At 47.5% G+C, this 19,838-nt stretch overlaps 1 protein-coding gene across 4 annotated transcripts in view; it reads right to left on the bottom strand.

Moving 5' to 3' along the window:
- Tbc1d22a (TBC1 domain family member 22A) overlaps positions 1–19,838 on the bottom strand; it is a 274,792-nt gene that overhangs the window by 185,732 nt on the left and 69,222 nt on the right. For 2 of the 4 annotated variants that reach the window (XM_021183327.2, XM_021183325.2), the window contains exons 5-7: positions 9,481–9,551; positions 1,926–2,054; positions 113–175 (exon numbers count right to left, since the gene is read on the bottom strand). In XM_021183327.2, coding sequence (XP_021038986.1) covers positions 113–175; positions 1,926–2,054; positions 9,481–9,551 — 263 coding nt within the window. Of the gene's footprint in view, positions 1–112; positions 176–1,925; positions 2,055–9,468; positions 9,552–19,838 lie in introns of all 4 variants that reach the window. The other 2 variants (XM_029469434.1, XM_029469436.1) reach the window with 1 other exon arrangement.

The following is a 19,838-nucleotide window of genomic DNA, read 5'->3' as shown; positions in this document are numbered from 1 at the left end:
ATATCCACAAATTATGGTTTTGGGGGCTCCTGGATCAGGACCCTCGAGTAGTAGCAATGGTCACACGCAGAGACAGGCATCAGCAGAGAATCCCCGGCCAGCCTCCTCTTACCTCTGTCACCTTGGGCTGAAGAATCAGCGCTTCCGGGCTCATCCGAGGGATGTCGATATGGATCTGCAGATGCAGGAGAGACATATGTTTATCTTATAGGATGGAGCAGTACTTGATGACACGTGTGACTTGCCTTTAACCTGCTCTGAGAGGACTGTCACCAGGCTCCTGCATAGGAAGCGCCCAGAAGCACACTCCACCTGAGGAAGGCTTGATGTCCTCAGGTGACAGGCATGCCTGACCCTTCACAGTCCAGCAATGCTTACTGCATCATTAGGAATAGAGTGGGCCCTCAGCATCTCAGTAGCATGAGCCAATGTCATCGGTGCACACTGATTTTCAGCCCGACACTGGGCAGGATTCAAGGACACTGATAGTGCCCTGTTTCAGCAGTGACAGGGCTGTCTGTAACACGGGCCACATTCTCCTCTACTTCTCAATGTCCGTGAGGAATCTAGGACACATTTAAGGAAGCATTTGAAGGTCTCTGCTGGTGTCAGCAGACTCCTATGTGAGCACCATCTGACATGAGAGTTTTGGCAATGTTTGCCAGCATTAAAGTGGAGACCACCTGAGGGTGAGGTTTAAGAGGTGACCCAACAGGAGTGCTCTGAACACAGCTGGCACCACATGCTGGCTCCACATCCCAGGAGCACTCCCACATCAGCGACACTAGCATCACTCTGGGGCTCCATGGAAACAGCCTGCATAAACTGAGGGAGAAAGCATATTTTCACCCAAAGGGGACTCAACAGTTTAGTTTCATCCTTGCCCATGTGCAGAGAGGCAGCTAACACCTAATAAATAGGGTCACCATTTCACTCTGACACTGCAGCCTATGGCCAAGAGAAAGCCACTTAGCCACTTAGGTTCAGCCTCTCCACCTACCTGCTCTCTGTGTCCTTCAAAGGGCTACTGGTGACAGTCAGAGTCTAAGTCCTCGCACAAGGGGACAAGATGAGATAAACTTGCACACAGAGTACACAGAAAGAAACTCCATAAGCACCCTTACTGAGGGACACCTAAACAGACTCAGGAGGGCCACATGTAAGAGCCCAGGTATGGATGAGGAACAAGGTTGCCCAGGTTCACTAGCAAGACATCCTGGGAGCTACCACCAGTATATTGCTCTCTTCAGTAACAGATGTGTGTGCTGGCCTCCTACAAGATGAAAAGCAGACCTGACCTGCCTCTACCAACAAGGATCACAGGCAATGTGTTTCTTATGCAGCCAGGACAGTATTAGCATCATACCCCATCTCCTGCCCCTGGTCTGCCTCATCAAAAACAGGCCTGAGAAAATAGGGGAATGGCCACAAATATCAGCAGGACTAACCTACAGAGAGGAAGCTAAGCCAGGCAAATCTCATCGCTAACTAGCTCCATGTGCCTGGACATAACCCTCAGTGAGACAGTAAAAACACGATAATCCAGTGCAGGAAGACACTAGATCAGGCCCCAGGCCAAGGCACTGCCCTAGAGAAGCAGGCTATAGAATGCAGGGCACAGACCAAGGTACCACATGTCAACCATCACCCAAGGCAGAGCTGGTCATCACTAACAGATCTCAGCATCTATTTAGTAACTTGACTCAAGCCTCATGCTTTACCTCTGAGAAGGAACACAAATAAGTCAGATCTGCCGCAGGTAGCCAATTGACATTAATTGCTTTCAAATGGTTATTGTTAGAAAATATGCATCTGCAAGCCTATCAGGTTCCTGATAGATGAAACACATCCCCTACAAATCACCTCCAAACTGCAATATTGAGTGAAAAGAGAGATCACACACATACACACACACATACACACACCTGGCGATACGTGTCCTGGTGAACTTCGTCATTCCTAGAGCTGTAATAATGCTCAATGAAAGCAAAGTATTCCTTTTGTTTCCTCTGCAGCGTGGCTGGTCTTCGGTCAACATTGGCAGGAAGGTAACCCTGGAGGAACAAAAGAAACACAGGCATCTGTGGTTACTGTGCATCATGAGAGTGAAGATGGAGCGCCCATCCAGTATGGCTCAGGCAGAACAAAGCAGCGGGACAGCACGCCCCACCAGTGTCACTAACCAGTTCTAAGTAACTCACATATAACAAAAGTTGTCTCAGGTCACCCAGACCCAATGAAGATACAAGCCCTTCTCCGTAGGGCTTACATCCACAAGGAATGGGGAGTTTGTCTGGTCTCACACTCAAACCATGCACATATATACACACACGTATTGATTATATGTGCACAGAGCTGTCATGGGGCAAATGTATTCTCCAAAGTCTCTGTGGGTCCTGGCACTTTTCAATACATAAAATGGACACTTTTCTATGTGGCTTCTGATTTGGTTCCTTGTCTAAGTTTTAAGTTAGTCTTATAATATGCTACATATGGTATAACTTTAGATTTTGTTAATTTTAAGCCTAGGCAGTTGACTAATGTTCCCAGAAAGACGGTCTTTATCATGTACCCATTTACCATTGCCCAAAGTGACAGTGTTCTCTGCAGCCATTGCCACCATCCCACCTAGACCCTGGCAGTGCTAGCTTCTCACTAGAGCTGACTGGGCCTGTCTGGGACTCTCCAAACACAAACTCGGAACCTAGGATTTTGTGCACCCTGTCTTCTGAGATTTGGCCACCATAGGGTATGAGTCTGCATGACCCGTGTTAGGCCATTCTGGTAAGCTACTGATGAATGAACAAAGCTTACTGGGTATTCTTGCAGACTTTGGAGGTATGTACCTCTGATTTCTCAAAGCTAAATAGCAAGGTGCCAAGGTGCTGCATCAGAATCTAGACAGAAGTTTTTAAGGAACTGCCAAGTCTTTCCCAGGGAGGTGACATCCTTTCACATTCCAGCCAGCACTGATTGGGACACACTAGATGGGCACACCGTTGGGTAACCCAAGGTCCCGGGCTTTTCTTTGCTGCTTCCATGAATCTGGGTGAATACATACAGTCTGAGCGGCAGCAGCCACCCATGAGCACATGGGTGAGACTAAAGCTGTTGTACAGTTACTCCAACCAAAGTTGCCACGGTCGTCATTCTGGCTGCTTTATGGCTATTCAGCAGAACAACTCAGGAAGAATTTGCCTTCCCCAGGAGGCTGTGGGTGACCCGGCAGGGAGCAATGCTGAAGGGCAGGCATGGATGAAGTCCACTTCCAGTCAGGTCACTGTCCCTTCCAGGTCTGCAGGTGAGGCCTGTGGGAAGCATCCCCATTCCTGTCTGTGGAGGGCTGCTGTGCCCACGTCCTGTGGTGAAGAGCAGGCCCTCACTTGGAGACAGGCCCAGTTGCTGATGTACAATTGGCCCTTTTAGGAAAACACCCATTACCCAACATTCAGGTTCATATAACGCACTTGAAAATCATCGCCAGGCATAGGGGCCTGTGCCTTGAAGCACTTGGAAGGCAGAGACAAGTGGATCTCTGTGAGTTTGTGGCCAACCTGGTCTACAGAGAGAGTTCCAGAACTATATAGTGAGATCCTGTCTCAAAAACCCAAAAACAAAGAATGAAAAAATAAAATCACAGCCACACGTCTTACAAAAGCAGCCATTTGACAATAGGAGACACCTACTTCTGTAAATGACAGCTTGTCGAGCCCACTGTGCCTGCTTGAATAGTGTGTGGCTGCTCCTGCACAGTTCATGGCTGCATGTGATCCATGGACTCATCAGAACACACCATGTGTTCTACATCTATTTACATAAACTGCCCCATCTCTATCTAACACACTGGCCAACAACATCTGATTATTTCCGGATACGAATTCCTCCTACATGTGAGCTGTGAGCACCACAGATCCTGCTACTTACTCCCAAGGAGCACACAGGAGGTGACCAGTGATACACCTCCACAGCCCTGTTACTAATGTGTCAGATACAACTCACAGCATACACTATAAAATGCTCACCTGATAGCTTTCAAGGGAAAGAAAGCCTCAGGACACAGTGTTTTCTACAGGAAAACACAGCCCTCAGATGCTGCTTCTTTTCAATGAAGAAAGGAGACTGCCAAGACTCCATGGCACAGTCTGCCACACACAGCAGATGCAGCACCAATAGGACCAGAACCAGCCCAAATGTCACCCACCTGGTAATCAGAGCCTCTTGCAACACACCAGTGGACATCCCAACAGAGCTCTTAGTGCTAGGGACACAGGGACACAGCCCTGCCCCTGAGATGAAGGCCCAAAATTAGAAGGATAGGGTACAAACAGACATAATGACAAGTATGTCTCCATCCAGTTAACAGCTGCCCCAGGGACACCCATCCAGGCAGTTGGCTTTGTCCACACCTCCTTTCACCTTGGAGCTATCTCAGTTTCAGTTCATATAAACTTAAAGAATAGCAATTTCCTAAGATACATCTTATTCTTTGTGTGGTAACTGCCCATCCACTAGGCCTCCAAGGAGAATGCAGCCCCACCAGGCACAGGGCACTTCGGTGCTCCTTTAATCCTAGCCATTCAGAGGTGGTCAACATTCTCTCTTCCAGATGGGGAGATAGACTTGGCAAACCATGGTGGCATGATCAGAGCCACAGATATGTGAGATCAGACTCAAGCCAAGGCCTCTCCATAACATCTTTCCTGCCTTAACCTACAATCCCACACCTGTCAGGGATGCCAGCTGACTCCTGGCTCAGAGAGCCTAGACACAGGCCACACACCTGTGTACCCTGCCCAATGTGTGGAACAAGGTGGCTCTACGGAGAAGCCAGATTGCAGAGAGCCCCACCCCCTGAACTCTCCACCCTGGTGAGACTTCTCTCTGCACTGTGGCTTTGGAGATGCACACTTTACCTTTCAATGGGGCCCACCAGGACTGCACAGATAAACAGCACTCTGATCTTGCTCATACCCTGACCAGCACTCATCAATCACCTCTGCCAACTTCCCCTACCCAATGTGCTTTCATCTCTTCCAGTCACAATGTAAGCTCCCTCTTTCATCTCAAAGATATACCCAAGGGCTTAGAACACTGGTCCCATAACAGATACTCAGCAAAGGCTTGCTGGATGAATGGATAATGTAAGCAAGGTGAAGAGACATGACACAGACCTAGGGTCTCAGGGAGAGACTAAGTTAGCAGTTTCCTGGATTGGTTTGGTTGAGACAGTAGGGAGAATGGAAAACTGCACAGAGCCTGGAGGTGTGCAGAAAATAGGTCCAGGCTGAGCAGAGACCCAACTAGAGCCTGACAGATGAAAGGCTGGCTGCTGCAGTCAACAGCCAGAGTAAGGGCCCGGCCCAGTCTGCAACTCAGGGCAGTGGGGTCACCAGAGTGGTCAGCAGACACTGTGGAGACAGCCACAGCTACCGGCGTCCTTAGGGAACAGAATGAGCACTCTCAGGTTTCCTGCTCCCAGAGTGTTAACTTAATGAAACACAAACTCTAAAAGGCAAGTATGCCACCATAAAAGGCCCACCCATTCTCCTGCCATCCCCTTCCTAGAGGAAAAAAACACATGTGCAAGTGCAGGCCTCTTGATAATTAAGCAAGACTAGAAATTATGCAAATGAGATACATTCAAGTATGCAATGAATTTTAAATGACAGAACTACAGAAGACTTAATTGCTGTATTAGCATGCTATAAAAACACTAATCATAAATGTAAAACAATGCATGCAGATACTTAAATCCAAACTGTCCTGGTGACACAAAAATCAATGTGTTCCCTCCCACCGCGTTCATATGCAAACCAACTGTAACACACTGAAAGAAGCTATGCTGATACTGGAGCCTCGCTGTCATTTTTAGCCAATATCCTCACTAGCATAAATGTTAAATGTTTAATTAGTTTTTGTTCACTCTTTCTGAAAGAGTTAGTTAAAAAAAAAAAAGAATCAAAAATATGATGATTCTCTTTGGGACTAATTTTGAAAAAGATTCTATGCTGTTTGCATGTAATTTAAAAGTTAAATATTAGCGCTAGTGTTTAATGGGGTGCCCTGGCTACAGAGCTCTTCAGAATAAAAGCCACACAGCTAGATTTCTCCTCTTCAGAAGAATTTCCTCTCGTTAATTAAAAGTAACACTTGTCCACAAACACTAGAACTATGCTGATGACAAACCGTGGGCATGCTGGAGGAAAGTCACTAGTGGGCCAGACCTTGAACTAGGTTCATAATCTAGTCCCCACTCACCCATGGCCACCCAGTCCAGCCCCCTAGTCTAGGTATGTCAGGTCTAGTGAGCAACTGCCTTCCGTGGGGCCATGCATTTTTCAGAGACCAGTTTCCCATCTGGTTCATGAGCATCCTGGTTCTGTCTTCCATGCTGCCTGGAACCCTAGAACAATGGGGTTCAACCTGGGTCCAATAGCAAGTCCCGGTATCAGTACTGCCCAACCTCCCAAGTAACAGTAAAATACAAGTTAAAAAGAGACCACAGCTTGTCAGACATGGAGTGGTCAGGTAGGGGTCACTGTGGGTGGGGCCATCCCTGGGCTGGTGGTCCTAGGTTTTATAAGAAAGCAGGCTGAACAAGACACAAGAGGCAAGCTAGTAAGCAGCACCCTTCCATGACCTCTGCATCAGCTCCTGCCTCCAAGATCTTAACCTGTTTTGAGTTTTTGCCCTGACTTCCTTCAGTGATAGACTACCGGTGTAGAAGAATAAGCCAAATAAACCTTTTCTCCCCAACTTGATTTTGGGGCTTGATGTTTCATCATGGCCACAGTAAGACACATGCTGAAGCTGACAGCATCTGCAAACTGCCACCAAACAAGGAAGTCATTCTTATGCAAACTCTAGGGTCCAGCTAGTTCCAGATGAGAAAGAACCCCGCCAATTCTGACCAAGTCTGACCATTATCCCAGCTAATGGCTTTCTTTCCTGTGCAAGTCCTGAGCCTCCAGGCACCAGACTTCAAAGGAAAAGCATCACAGAACCAAGGGCCAAGTGCTCAATAGCCTGTGCCTGTGCCCGTGCCCTGCAGACTCCCTCCACAAATACATGTGGCCTTGGCCATGGACTCCTTCCCAGCCATTCCAACTGGCCCTGCCCCAGCTCAAACCCCTTCTAGCTCCCCTGATGCCCCTTGGAGGGCACCCCATCACTGCTATAGACTGCACATAATTAACCTGGTGACAATCACTTGCTTCTCTGGAGGACATAACTCGGCTTCTGAGTAAATCTGAGTGTACCATGTCTTGCACACAGCAAGCAACCAACAAAGGACAAGTGGGCCACATAGTGTGCCTGGGGCACAGAAACAGGGTCTTGGGGAAATGGCTCCTTTTCTGTGCAGTGAGCCCTGGCCTGCACTGTGTAGAAACAGAAGGGTGGGCATTTTCTCTGTGTTGTGCAGGACCCAATAGAGCTGGCACTTGGTCTCAGACACAGCCTGTCCTTTTCCAGCACCAAATATAATGTCTGAAACACGGAAAGTTCAAGTAATCCCCAGCACATAACTAAACGTACGAAGCAATGGTTTTACAGGTTATTCTCCTTCCAGAAGTAGCTACACACCCCTGGCTCAAGCCCTTCAGGATGAGGATCTGGGATCGACCATACATATGGTCTCCTCCTGATCCCTGGCCCTCCACCCTGCCTTCCCAAGGACGCTTGAAGAGGAAGCACTTGCCTAGTCTGTGTCACCGGCCAGCCCCACTCTTACTGCACCCTTCAGCCTTGTGACCTGCCCAACTTCCTCGTCCAAGTAACACTGGCATCCTTCAGAGATGCACTATGAGCCTGCACTCATGCCAAGGAGCCTTGCCTGGCATTCCCACTTATCTATACTATACCTCCTTGGCAAAGAGCAGATTTTCCCACTAACCTAGAATTTACCATCTCACCTGTCAATTCAGGCCTGAGAACTGCCCTAGCCTTCCTGCCCTCCTTATGCACTCGCAGTGTAAAATCCCCTCTTCACAAAACTGATCCGACAAACTGGCCACCCCATAGTACCATCCCAACCCTTCCCCTTGTCTGACACTTAAGCTCTGAGCACCTCACAAATACACTGTACCAAACTGTGCTAGACTTACCCTGCTGCATGCCTGGGCCCCTGACCTCTTCCTAGAAGCAGCTGGGTCTCGATAGCCTTCAGTGTTTCTAGGAAGCCCCCTACAGGTTTTCTTTGGTCTACATCACTAGCACTTCTGCAAACAGACTCCCAGGTCCACACCAACACAGTGGGGTTGCCCACCGCTCACCCCGCCTCAACCCCTGCTGTTCCTCTGATGCTGACATGTCCACTGACATGGCAACCAGTGTGCAGCTAAGCGGCTCAGGGCACTGCAGCTATGACTTGTGCAGGCGCAGAAGTGATGGAAAGGGCAAGAACCTCTTATAAGCCTTTCCACCTAGACCAGCCAGTTTTTAATGAGCACAACACTATGACATAGGGGCTTCCAGACATTTACATCATAACTTCCTACACACCAATCAAGACTTGCAATCCCTTCTAGAGAACATTTGGAAATGTGGCTACAAACACTTAAAAACCACAAAACAGAGTGCGAGTGATCACGGCAGGTCTAGCCTTAATTGCAAGAGATATTTAATCAATAAATATTTGCTGTTCAGAGCTGCATCTGCATTTAGGATTACGAGGTACTGAATTGAAAATTTATTACGACTCATTAGCACAAAAGTCTTTTAAACCCTGAAAGTCAGACTCAATTTAGAGTAGGTGCCTGGAGTTCCCCGTGACTTAGCTCCAAAAATAAAACAAAGGAAAAAGAGAAGCGATCTGCCAGTAAACTATCCTTACTCCCAATCTTAAGCTGTAAATGAGGGCATGGAGATAGCCACCAACCACTGAACTTTCCCTGGGGGCTTCTGAAGCAGCAGCTTAGTGCTGGGGCTCAGGGAACTGGACCCCACTCTCCACCACACCAACAAGCTATGTCCAACACCTCCTGTCCCAACTCTTTGTCCTCTTCCTTTTCCTGTCCTCCTTCCCCCTCTTCCTCCTCCTCTTCCATCTCCTCTTCCTCCTCCTCTCCTTCCCTCTTTTCCTCTTATTCATCCTCCTCTTCCTCTTGTTCTTGTTCAACAACAGCACTGCTGATCCTTCTTTGCTGACACATACCCATTTCCTCTGGGCTGTATGGGCTTCCGTGCTGTAAGCTCCTGAGTCACGAGCCTGCATACACGATTCTTTAATGGTGGGAATGAGCGCAGCTGTCACGAGCCGCTGCTCATCTTCACTTTCTCCCAGACTTGCCAAACCAACCTTGAAATTAAGCAAAAACTAGACAATGCCTTCTTGGACACAGCAAAGGCTTGTGTCATTATGCAACCAAGACAGACAAGTGCGTGGCCATGGCCAGCAAGCCATTCTCCCCCAGCCAGGCGCCAGGCCACTGGACTCATAGGAATAAAGTAGCTAGGCTGAGTACTGACATGCAGACTTACTGAGAGAAGTTTCCATGTCATTGGACGAACTGGCTTTGGGATTCCGGACCAGCTCAGCTTCCGTAATTCCTCTGTTGGAAGAAAAAAACAGAACAGAGAAAAAAGCAGGGTTACAAAAGGTTCTACAGCACCTTACCATATCCCATCAGTGTCCTTAGGGGGCAGGGAGCCCCACAAATGGAACCAAAGTAAGCCTAAATAATAAACATCTCAGAGGGAATGTCCTCGATGTACAGAAGATAATGAATGAGTCATACCACTTTATTAAAGCAAACCAGAACACTGCCTGTTTGTGCATAAATTTTAGATGGGACTCATTTATTAAAGGCAGCCAGGTATCTCTGGTGCCACCCTGGGACAGGTGAGACCCTTTCTCTCTGGGGCAGTAGCATCCAGGATCCCAGACTCCTCACCTCTCACTAATTCTGTGTTCCCTGAGTCCACATGCTAAGTCTCCATTTGGACAGCTCAGCTGGCTCTCCTTCTCTCTTGCACTCCCACCCACTCACTGCTTCGTAATGATTTATTTATTTTTATTTTTATGTGCATTGATGTTCTTCCTGCTTGTATGTGTGTATAAGGCTATCAGATCCCCCTGGAAGTGGAGTTACAGACAGTTATGAGCTGCCATGTGGGTGCTAGGAAGTGAACCAGGTCCTTTGGAAGAATGTCAGTGCTTTTAACCACTGAGCCATCTCTCCAGTCCTCCTATCTGAGTTGTCTCCTCAGCGCTGGTCTCTGGGAGATGAGCTTGTCTTCACACAGCTGGCAAAGGTGTGCTACAAGATATACAGATAAGATAAGAGAGTTTCAGAGTGGACAAACACAGGACTGGATGTCTTGACAAATACCACTAACAAAGAGAACCAGAGAAGGATTGGCCAGAGAGAGAGAGGCCTGCAGCCATGGTAGTGAGCCTTAGAGGGTAAGGAAAGTCACCATATGAGATGGTGGGGAAAAACAGCAGGCCCTGGTTCTGCTGGTCTCTGATCTCCCTGGGGGATTAGAGAGCACATGTGTGTAGAGATGTCCACACACTTCAGTCCCAGCAAGACAAAGGCAACTGCTTCCTTTGCTTCCATTAGAAATCTACTATTGGACTCTTCTAGCAGCTCAGAGCTCATGATTAATACCAGGAATAAGAGAAGTGATTACAGAGAAGACTTTGGTAATATAATCAACAAAATGCAAAGTCCTGACATCTAATCTTTTTCCAATTACTAAAGTCTAAGTAAAATAAGTAGAGAGTAATTGGACGACAGCACCAGCCATAACCTGCAGTCACAGAACCCTCAGAAAACATCAAATCTCCCCCAGCTCCCCAAGGACGCCAGGGAGAATGGGGACCTAATATCCAAATGCTGATAACAGTGTTTGCTAACTGCACCTCTGCCTCCCTGCTGAGCCTCTCCCTCCACACAGTGCTGTTTTCTGGCTGTGGTTTATGAAGAAAGCACTGAGAAAACACAATGGTTAACGTTCTCTGACCCCATCTCCACATTACACACACACACACACACACACACACACACACACACACACACACAGAGTCAAGAGTCTTGAATATACCGCATGAGATAAAGTTCTCGTCTTGTCGAGGTTCAGTGTTTAAAAAGAGCTTTGCATACATTATCTCACTGGCTCCTCAAAGCAGCTTGGATTAATCAAGGCTGTGAGCCCTGTCCATGAATGAGAACTGGTCTCAGAGAGGTTAAGTAACTTGGTCTTTAATACATACCAAGCTGTCTTCACTGTATTAACTCCTGTTCTTAAAGACTTTGTAGCACAGTCAAATATCACTTATATCACAAATATCACAGACAGAGATCCCAAAGAAAGTCTTCAGATCCAAACACAGTAGTGTATCTAAAGAATAGCTCACATCACAAGCTTCACTCCAAGGGTGCAGGAATGGGTGTGTTGAATCTACTGTTGGAGAAAAGCCACTCTCAGCAATGACAGATGGCCCAAACATGCATTCCTTCTGTAGAAGAATGTTGCCTGTGCAAAGTGCCCACAACTCCTGAGGCCTACGCTGAGATGTGATGAGTGGCTGGCCAAGCACACCCCCACTCAGTTCCAGAGGGGGCCTGTGAGGTGCTAATGCATGGCTAAACCCCTCCCTGTGGTCGATGTGCCATGGGACTGAGGGTCCATCTTAGATACTGGGAAAATAGCACAATTGCTCAGGACTCCAACGAAGTCCTCACTCCTAAGGGATCCCTTGGAAGCCACTATCTTTCTCCCTCTGACAGTGGCCCAGTTAGACATGAGACTGAATACTGTTAAAAGCATCGACCTGAGCAGCTATAACCTATTGAGGAGAGGAAGAAGCAAGAACAAGGCAGGAAATGTAGGGTAGGTCCACCCTAAGCAGGATGGGTCGTTCACAGACTTGCCAAAATCAACAGCTTTTCCCTGTGTCACAGAGAAGAGAAAACTATGAAGGGCCTGAACCTAAAAACTGCAGGTCAGCCGGGCAGTGGTGGCACACGCCTTTAATCCCAGCACTTGGGAGACAGAGACAGAGAGATCTCTGAGTTTGTGTCCAACCTGATCTACAACACGAATTCCAAGACAGCCAGGGCTACACTTGGAAACTCTTTCTCAAAGACAAAACAAAAAAGTGTACAGGCCATGTGAGGAAGCTAACTTGCAGGTTTCCCTTGGAAGAGCATGGAGACAGGCAGGTGCCGGGCTCCATGAGGTTTACGATATGGTTCCTCTGGGGTAGGCAGGCAGTCAGAGCTGAAGAAACCATGTCCATGAGCAACAACAAATATGGCCTCTATGCCTAGCCCTGGGGAAGGCTCACCTCCCAGCCAAAGCAAAAATAACTAAACCAAAGCCATAACTAAACCAACCACTCAAGACAAAGGGACAGAAGAAACAGGGAAGCAAAACAAGTCAAACCAGGTTAGATAGATAGTGGGTCTCAGACCGGAAATTTATGTCAATTTTCACTCAAAAGAAAATGTAGTTTTAATACAAAGAGAAGTAAAATCGCAATGGGCTCCGCTGGATGTATCCTAGAATCTGGCAAGTTCAAAAGGAGAGCAAGGCTCTAAGAGAGCCAATAAAATTCTTCGTAAAAATAGTGTGGGAAGGGAGGGAGGGAGAGGGGAAACTATGTTTGAAATATAATAAATGAGAGAATAAATTTTTCAAACATCTTTAAATAAAATAATAATAATAATATAATAATAATAATAATAATAATAATAATAATGGGGGGTGGCAATAAGGAGATGGACATCTCCCTAAAGAGTGACTGCCACACAAGCCTCTGAATTTCAATCCCAAATACCCATGTACCTATACAGCAGCACATGTTGGGATCCTAGCATGCCAGGCAGGAGTAGTAGCCAGAAGGATCCCTGAGCCTGGGCCTTGCTGGCCAGCTAAGCCAGACAAATTCATGAATTCCAAATTCAGTAAGGAACTCTTTCTCAGAAAATAAGTGGAAAATTTTGAGGAAGAAATGTGACATTGACCTCTGGCCTCTATGCACATGTGCACAGACATGCACACAAGACACCACACAATAAATAAGATAAAAACTGTGGAGCTGGAGAGATGGTCCGGTGATTACCCAAGTTCAATTCCTAGCACCCACATCAATAGCTCACAAGCATCTGGAACTCCAGCTCCAGAGGACCAGCTGACTCTGGCCATGGACACCAGCATTCATGTGCACGTACCCACAGGCAGACAAACGCCTATATAATTTAAAATAATAAAAATATGTCTCTAAAAGTGTTTTCAAAAAAAATTAAAGGCATGGTTGCACATACCTTTAACCCTAGCACTCGGAAGGCAAAGGCAGATGGATCTCTGAGTTCAAAGTCAAGATGGTCTAGACAGCCAGGAAAAAACAGAGAAACTTTGTCGATAGATAGATAGATAGATAGATAGACAGACAGACAGACAGACAAACAGATAGAGTAAACAGATTTACAATGAGAGTTAAGAAAACCCACGGCAGAGTTACAGGCATGAAGCCAGGAGCCTTCTGTGAGAGCCTATGGGAAAGAGCCCCATGAGGCAGGAAAAATGGTTCAAAATCAGGCCTGTGCACACATGAGCACTGAGATGTGATAATGCAGCATTCACAGGACACTGCACCTACTTCTACAAAGAGTCTGGATCTTACCACAAAAGCAAGGTCTGAATGATACCAAGTCTAAATGAGGCCAGCCCGGCTGCTTCTGTGTGTAAGGGAACAGAATCTTCTGCTATATTTTAATGGGGAAAGGCCTTCCAAAATGACACATGAATCTCAGAAATGACAAATAAAAAAAAATCAATAAGCTAAATATACAAGTCAGGAGGCAACTTTACAGTGAAAGGACCTAGATTATTAAACAGTGATGGCAGGTTTGACAGTTTCATGTAGCACATGGAAAGGATCCCAGTACTCACACATAAACAGCACATACAGAAGTTAAAAGGTGAAGAGCCAGGGGGAAAAAATGAAGATTTCCAGAACAAACAGCAGTGGCTACACAAAAGCAGGACACAAAAGTCTGAATATCATCAAGGAACTACATGTTAAAATAAGAAACCCTCCACAATAAGGTTGGATTAAATTGTAAATGAACTATAACACCCAAAGGACTGGGCACACAGCTGCTCTCAGACAGTCTGCTGTGAGTATAGACTGGGGTAACTTCTACTTGATCAGATTTTTTAAAACCTCTGAACAGCCACTTCACCTGAGGAAGCAAGACTACTTAGGGGCTGTGCCCAAGGCTTCATGGCAGAATAATAATACATGTACTAGCTGCCCACAAGTGCAAGAGGGCAGACACCAGCAGGGACACTATGCTGCCACAAACTACGGTGACTCAAGTGTAAATCCCTAGAAACATGCCAGTCTGTCCTGCTTGCTGGTACCTACCAGGCAGGTGCCCCAGGAAGTCTTTTCTGTCATAGGTTATTATTCTAATTGATGCTTTTCTACTTTGAACAGCACTGTGAACTTTTTTTAATACTGTACACACCAAGAACATGCTTTAATCAGTAGGGAACAAATCCTCCTGAAATAAAGCTGCTTTGGGGGCCGCATAGGGAAACAGTCCCTGTGTCACTTCTAGATGTCCCATCTCTTCTCAGCCTACCAGCAAGGATGCTAAAACCATCTCTTCCAAGTCCTCCTAGAATCGTCCCTCTGCTGTCATTGCTAAGAGCCTCCTCTCTCTCTGCTCTTCCTCGGTACCAGGGGAGGAAGCCTCTAGAAGGTGTCCAGACAAGGACACTACAGAAGTACCTGCTTGTGACTGAACACCAGCCTGTGACACCAGACCCCGAACCCAGCTGGTGCTACCCAAGCTACACACAGGTCTCAGCTGTCAGACCAGGAAGCAGATACCACATGACCTGCAATCCCCAGCTTTCTTGCTACCCCCAACCTTTAGGATCTGTTCACAGCAGCCAACCTGAGCACAAGAGTATTACTAAATGTCAGGAGTAGGCTTACATAAGAGCTGACTAGCCAAGAGCTCAGGGATGGAGTGTGTACCCAACATGCATAAAGCTTGGGATGTGACCCCCCCACACCCCAGTACTGAAAAGAAAAAAATACAGCAAATACCATGAGTGTCGATAATAAGCAGACATGCAGCCAATTGAAAATGAAAAGAATATGAAGAGGCATTTATCCATGGAAATATACAGACAGCCAATAAGCACATGAAAAGACCCTCAAAATCACACTGACAGGAGGAGCCACTTCACACGCAAAAGCTAAAATTTTTAAATTCAGGAAAACCAGAACCCTCCTTCGCTACTATAAGTGTGAAAAATGACACAACAGAAATAATCTGCCAGTCCTCGGCACATTAGATACCCTCAACACCTATCCAAGAGCACCGGAAACAAGGCTTACACACATGTGCATCTGAAGAGTCACCGCAGTCTGCTCACTGGACACGATGCAGAAACATTCATGTCCATCAGAGAATGAATGGACACACAGACTGCAGCCTGCACACCACACCTGTCAGCTTTCCACTGTGGCAACCCCTAAGACAACCAGCTCCTAAGAGAAAAGGGTCACTGGCTCACAGAACTGTCCACAGCCATGCTGAGAGACGGGGAAAGGAAAGGGCTGGGGTCCTCACATTCCCTTGGAGGGCCTAAGCTCCATGGACCATGAGATCTGGTAGGTACCATGTCTTTAAGGTTCGGTGTACTCTACTCAAAGAGTACCACAGGCTGAGAGGACCAAGCATTAACACAGGGGTCTTTGGAAGGTACAGTCAAACCACCTTACAATGGAGTACTATTCAGCCAAAATATATTAACAAAGGCTGCATGTGGCAATGTGGATAGGCTGTGGAAACACTGGGAAAGAAGCCAGTCTGCAAAGACCATCTACTTAGGGTTTCATTCATAAAAGTGCTCACAATAGACAAATCTAAATGAGAGGTAGAACAGTGGCTATGTAGCTAAGGCAAGAAGAGGTGGGACATGGGGAATGACACTAGGGAGCACATATTCCCTTATGGAAGTGGTGAAAATGTCCCAAGACTGACGACGGTGACCGCACAGCTCCAGCTCCGCGCATGTGCATACACTGAGAACCACTGAATTACACACTTTAGATGCTGGATTCTGTGGTATATGATCTACCCCTCAAATCCCACCATCTCCTCAGGAAGGGAGATCTAGAAGATGAGAGCTTTGCAACAGCAGGTATAAGGCCAGGCTTTGGCAAGCAGCTTTTGTTCCAGACAGAGGAGGGCTGGTCCCACACAGGATGGAAGGAGCCATCAGGATGTGGATGAGGCTAGCCACTAGATGGACAGACAGTACAGAGTACCAAGAGGAACTCAGGGAACACTCCACCCTTCACCAAGTCAGAGGTAGGTGGGTGGAAGTGATCCTGAGTGGATCTCTGTGGAAGGAAGGTTCCTCTAACCGACATGCCAGAATCATCTAAAATGTTCCCACCCCTGGGCCAATAGCTTTGTTTCTGCGACTCTGGAATCATGCACAATACAGACAGGCCCTTAATGCCCATCACAACACATTTAGAAAAGGTGGTTCTTTCTCAGTTCTCGCACTCTCCCTCCCTCCCATGCCCACTCTGTCCCCGACACACATGCAAATATTACAGTGCAGAATCAGAGCTCTAGCCATTTGTGGCCTCCAGGCCTCCCATTTGGCCTGGCCTATAAAGGTGAAACACTTATTTTGGAGGGGTGTTCTTTATCTTAAAGATCCAAAATGAGTGTTGCTACTCAAGAGGTATCTGAGAACACACCGGAGACGGTCAGGGAGAATCTCGGGCCTTCAAAAGACAGGAGAAGGGGCAGGGAAAGCAAACTGCAGAAACCGGGAGGGGCCTTGTGAGTCAGCTCCCTCTGCCCAGCCTGCAAGAGCCCTAATCACCTGTTAGTCACTTCACAAGGCCTAATTACACTGGCTTTCCCTTCAATACATTGATCTCACAACCAATGCTGCATGGCATTTAATTAAAGGAAAGGCTACTGCTATTTCATGTTAAAAATCTAAATCCTTGCAAACAAATTAGAAGCTTGAGACTCCCATTTGTGCTTTCCGGTAAGAGCCATTGAAGACAGACCCTGGGCCTCCTAAGAATTTCAGCATACAATATCGTGTATTTATAATATTTGTATGTGTGTAAGCGAGACAGGGAAGGCGGAGGAGAAGAAGAACTGAGAGTGTTGTACTTAGCCCTGCTCCACAGAGGTGAACTACCTGTGAAGACAGCACCAGCAGCTGGGTGCACCCTTGTCCTGATGCCACCACATACATTGCTAAAAGGCAGGAGTGTAGGCTCCTAACCCAGTTCCTGTCCTGTCTGTGTACAGGGTTAAGACCCCAGCCCTCCACACCCGCTCACTCACACCAGCTCTCGTGCTGGTGTGCCATCCTGACATCATCTGCAGAAGCAACTCAAACCAAAAGCCCTAGCCAGCAATGGAAGGGCATGGGTGTGCCCGGGCACTCCAGAGGGACTCCCTCTGACTGCTTTACTTCTACTTCCCGGAAGGCTGGGAAGCACATGTCCTGGATGCCACATGGGACTGAAGGGACTGCTGGCAGGAAGCTGGATGTGCTCGAAGGCCAGAGACAGCCTTGCTGTGATAAGCCAATTAACTTCAGATAAGTACCTAATGCCATTACAAAGGCAGAGCAACAGATTCCTCCAGTCCCTACAAATGGCGTCACCTGTGAAGCTCTGAGAGATAGCTCAGGTGGCAAGGAGACAGCTGGGGCTGCCAGGACCTGGCCAGAGCCGCCATCCGTCAGCCCAGAACTCACCAAGCAGATTCAGGCTCAGGGCAGCACCAGAGTACTTTAGTTTAAAACACTGTCTGTCCCAGGTTCCCACCCAGAAGTCCACCAGTGACCCAAAAAGAGTGACTCTGTGGGAACCACAATGTTGCTGGTAGAAGCAGTGCTTTAGTGAGCGCCCCCTCTTCACAGGAGCCTCCTGTGCCCCACTGTACAAGTACTAGCTGACCTGCTCCAGGCTAGTGTGTACTCTGGTCACAAGCTTCCTGAGAATGTGGGCTCATGAGACAGGTAGGAAATAAAGGCTTGACTGAGTTAGCGTTTCTATTGCTGTGAAGACACCATGACCAAGACAACTCTTCTAATGGAAAACATTCAAGTGGGGCTGGCTTACAGATTCAGAGGTGTACTCTGTTACAGTCAAGGCATGAAGCATGGGGGCATGCAGGCAGACATGGTGCTCAGGAAGAATCCAAGAGTTCTACATCCAGACCAGCAGGCAGCAGGAAGAGAAAGTCACACTGAGTCTGGTTTGAGCTTTGGAAACCAGAGAGCCCACTCCCAGTGCCATACTTCCTCTAACAAAGCCACACCTCCTAATAGGGACACTCCCTGTGACTCCATTTTCATTCAAACCACAATAGGGTCCAGGAGCTCCTGCCCTAGGATGGCTACCATTCACGATAGTAGATGGGTAACCATGTGACACACCGTTCAGCGCCAACAAGGTGAGACACAGTAAGCAGTCATTCCAGGACAAGAGGTAACCAGTTTGTGTGCAAGCATCAGGAAATACTCTAGCTGCCACAAGGATCCAAAGCCTTATGACACTGGGATCACAGAAACTGGAAAGAAAAGAAACAAACACTAAGCCCCACCCTGTGTCCTCCTTGTGGCTCTGTCCTCAGAGCCTTCTATTATCTTAACACAACTTTAATAGCTCCTAGTCATGCATATCTGAAGCGAACAATAGGGACAGTCCGGACACCAGGTTCTGCTAGAAGTATGGGCAGGACTCTATTCCAACAGGCAGGAAGCTAGGCTCTGTTCTGGAAGCAAAGGAAGACTGAAAGTTGCAGGGAGAGGTCCTATTTCCATGTGACTTCCCTCCTTAGAGGACAGGGAATGAATCAAAGGAGAGGGAGAAGCGAGAAAACTGACCCCAGATCAACAGAAATGAACTCTGACCAAGGGCAAGCCCAGGTGTGCAGAGAAGGGCCAGCATGTAAAAGAACAGGGGCATGTTGGCTGTCACTATAATGGGCATGGGAAGATTTGACAAAGGCCATCAGACTTTTCCCTAAAAGATCAGTGACACCTACCATGTAAAGAGTAGGTCAAGACGGCAGCTAGTGCTGGGCATGGTGGCACATATCTTTAATTCCAGAATCTGGGAGGCTGAGTCAGGAGGATTCTTAACCTAGGTTACTGCATTACAAGAATCTCAGAAAAAGGATGGAAGGAAAAAAAAGGGAAGGAAGGAAGGAAGGAAGGAAGGAAGGAAGGAAGGAAGGAAGGAAGGAAGGAAGGGAGGGAGGAAGAAAGGAAGAAAACAAAGGCAGCTAACCTGAATAAGAGGAGAAAGAGGGAGGACCGAGAGAAGGAAGGCCTGCGGCCACCTGCCAACACAACTGATATGCAATGTCCCTGCAGGTTCACACATTGCCGCTGTGATAGCTGATGAGCTTTGGAAAGTGACTAGACAGACACTGCCCTAGTCAGTTGATCACTCTACTAAAAGAGTCATCACATGCATACTGGAGAGTGTAAACACACGCCTGGCTCCGGCTAACTCCACTCTGCTTCCCTCAGCCTCTGCCACAGGCTTCAACTGCCATATTGTTCTCAGAGCTCAATGCAACATGAACACAAATAAATATGTCCCTTAAGAGTGTCTGTCCCTGTGGTGGGAAGTCTAACACGATGACCACTGCCGTGTCACTTCCCAGTGATGACATGCCACCTGCAAGGCAGTTCCCATCCCTACTTTACAGATGCGGAGAGGCTGACTCTCAGCCCAAGGCCAAGCCCTCTACACTGCACTGGCCTTGTTTCAGATGGAACGAGTCAGCAGCGAGGCAGAGGTCCTCTCC

The sequence above is a fragment of the Mus caroli genome, chromosome 15 (genome assembly GCF_900094665.2).
Source record: "Mus caroli chromosome 15, CAROLI_EIJ_v1.1, whole genome shotgun sequence".
NCBI lineage: Eukaryota > Metazoa > Chordata > Mammalia > Rodentia > Muridae > Mus > Mus caroli.
The sequence above is the reverse complement of the archived record's forward strand: the minus strand, read 5'-3'. Positions and strand labels throughout refer to the sequence as shown.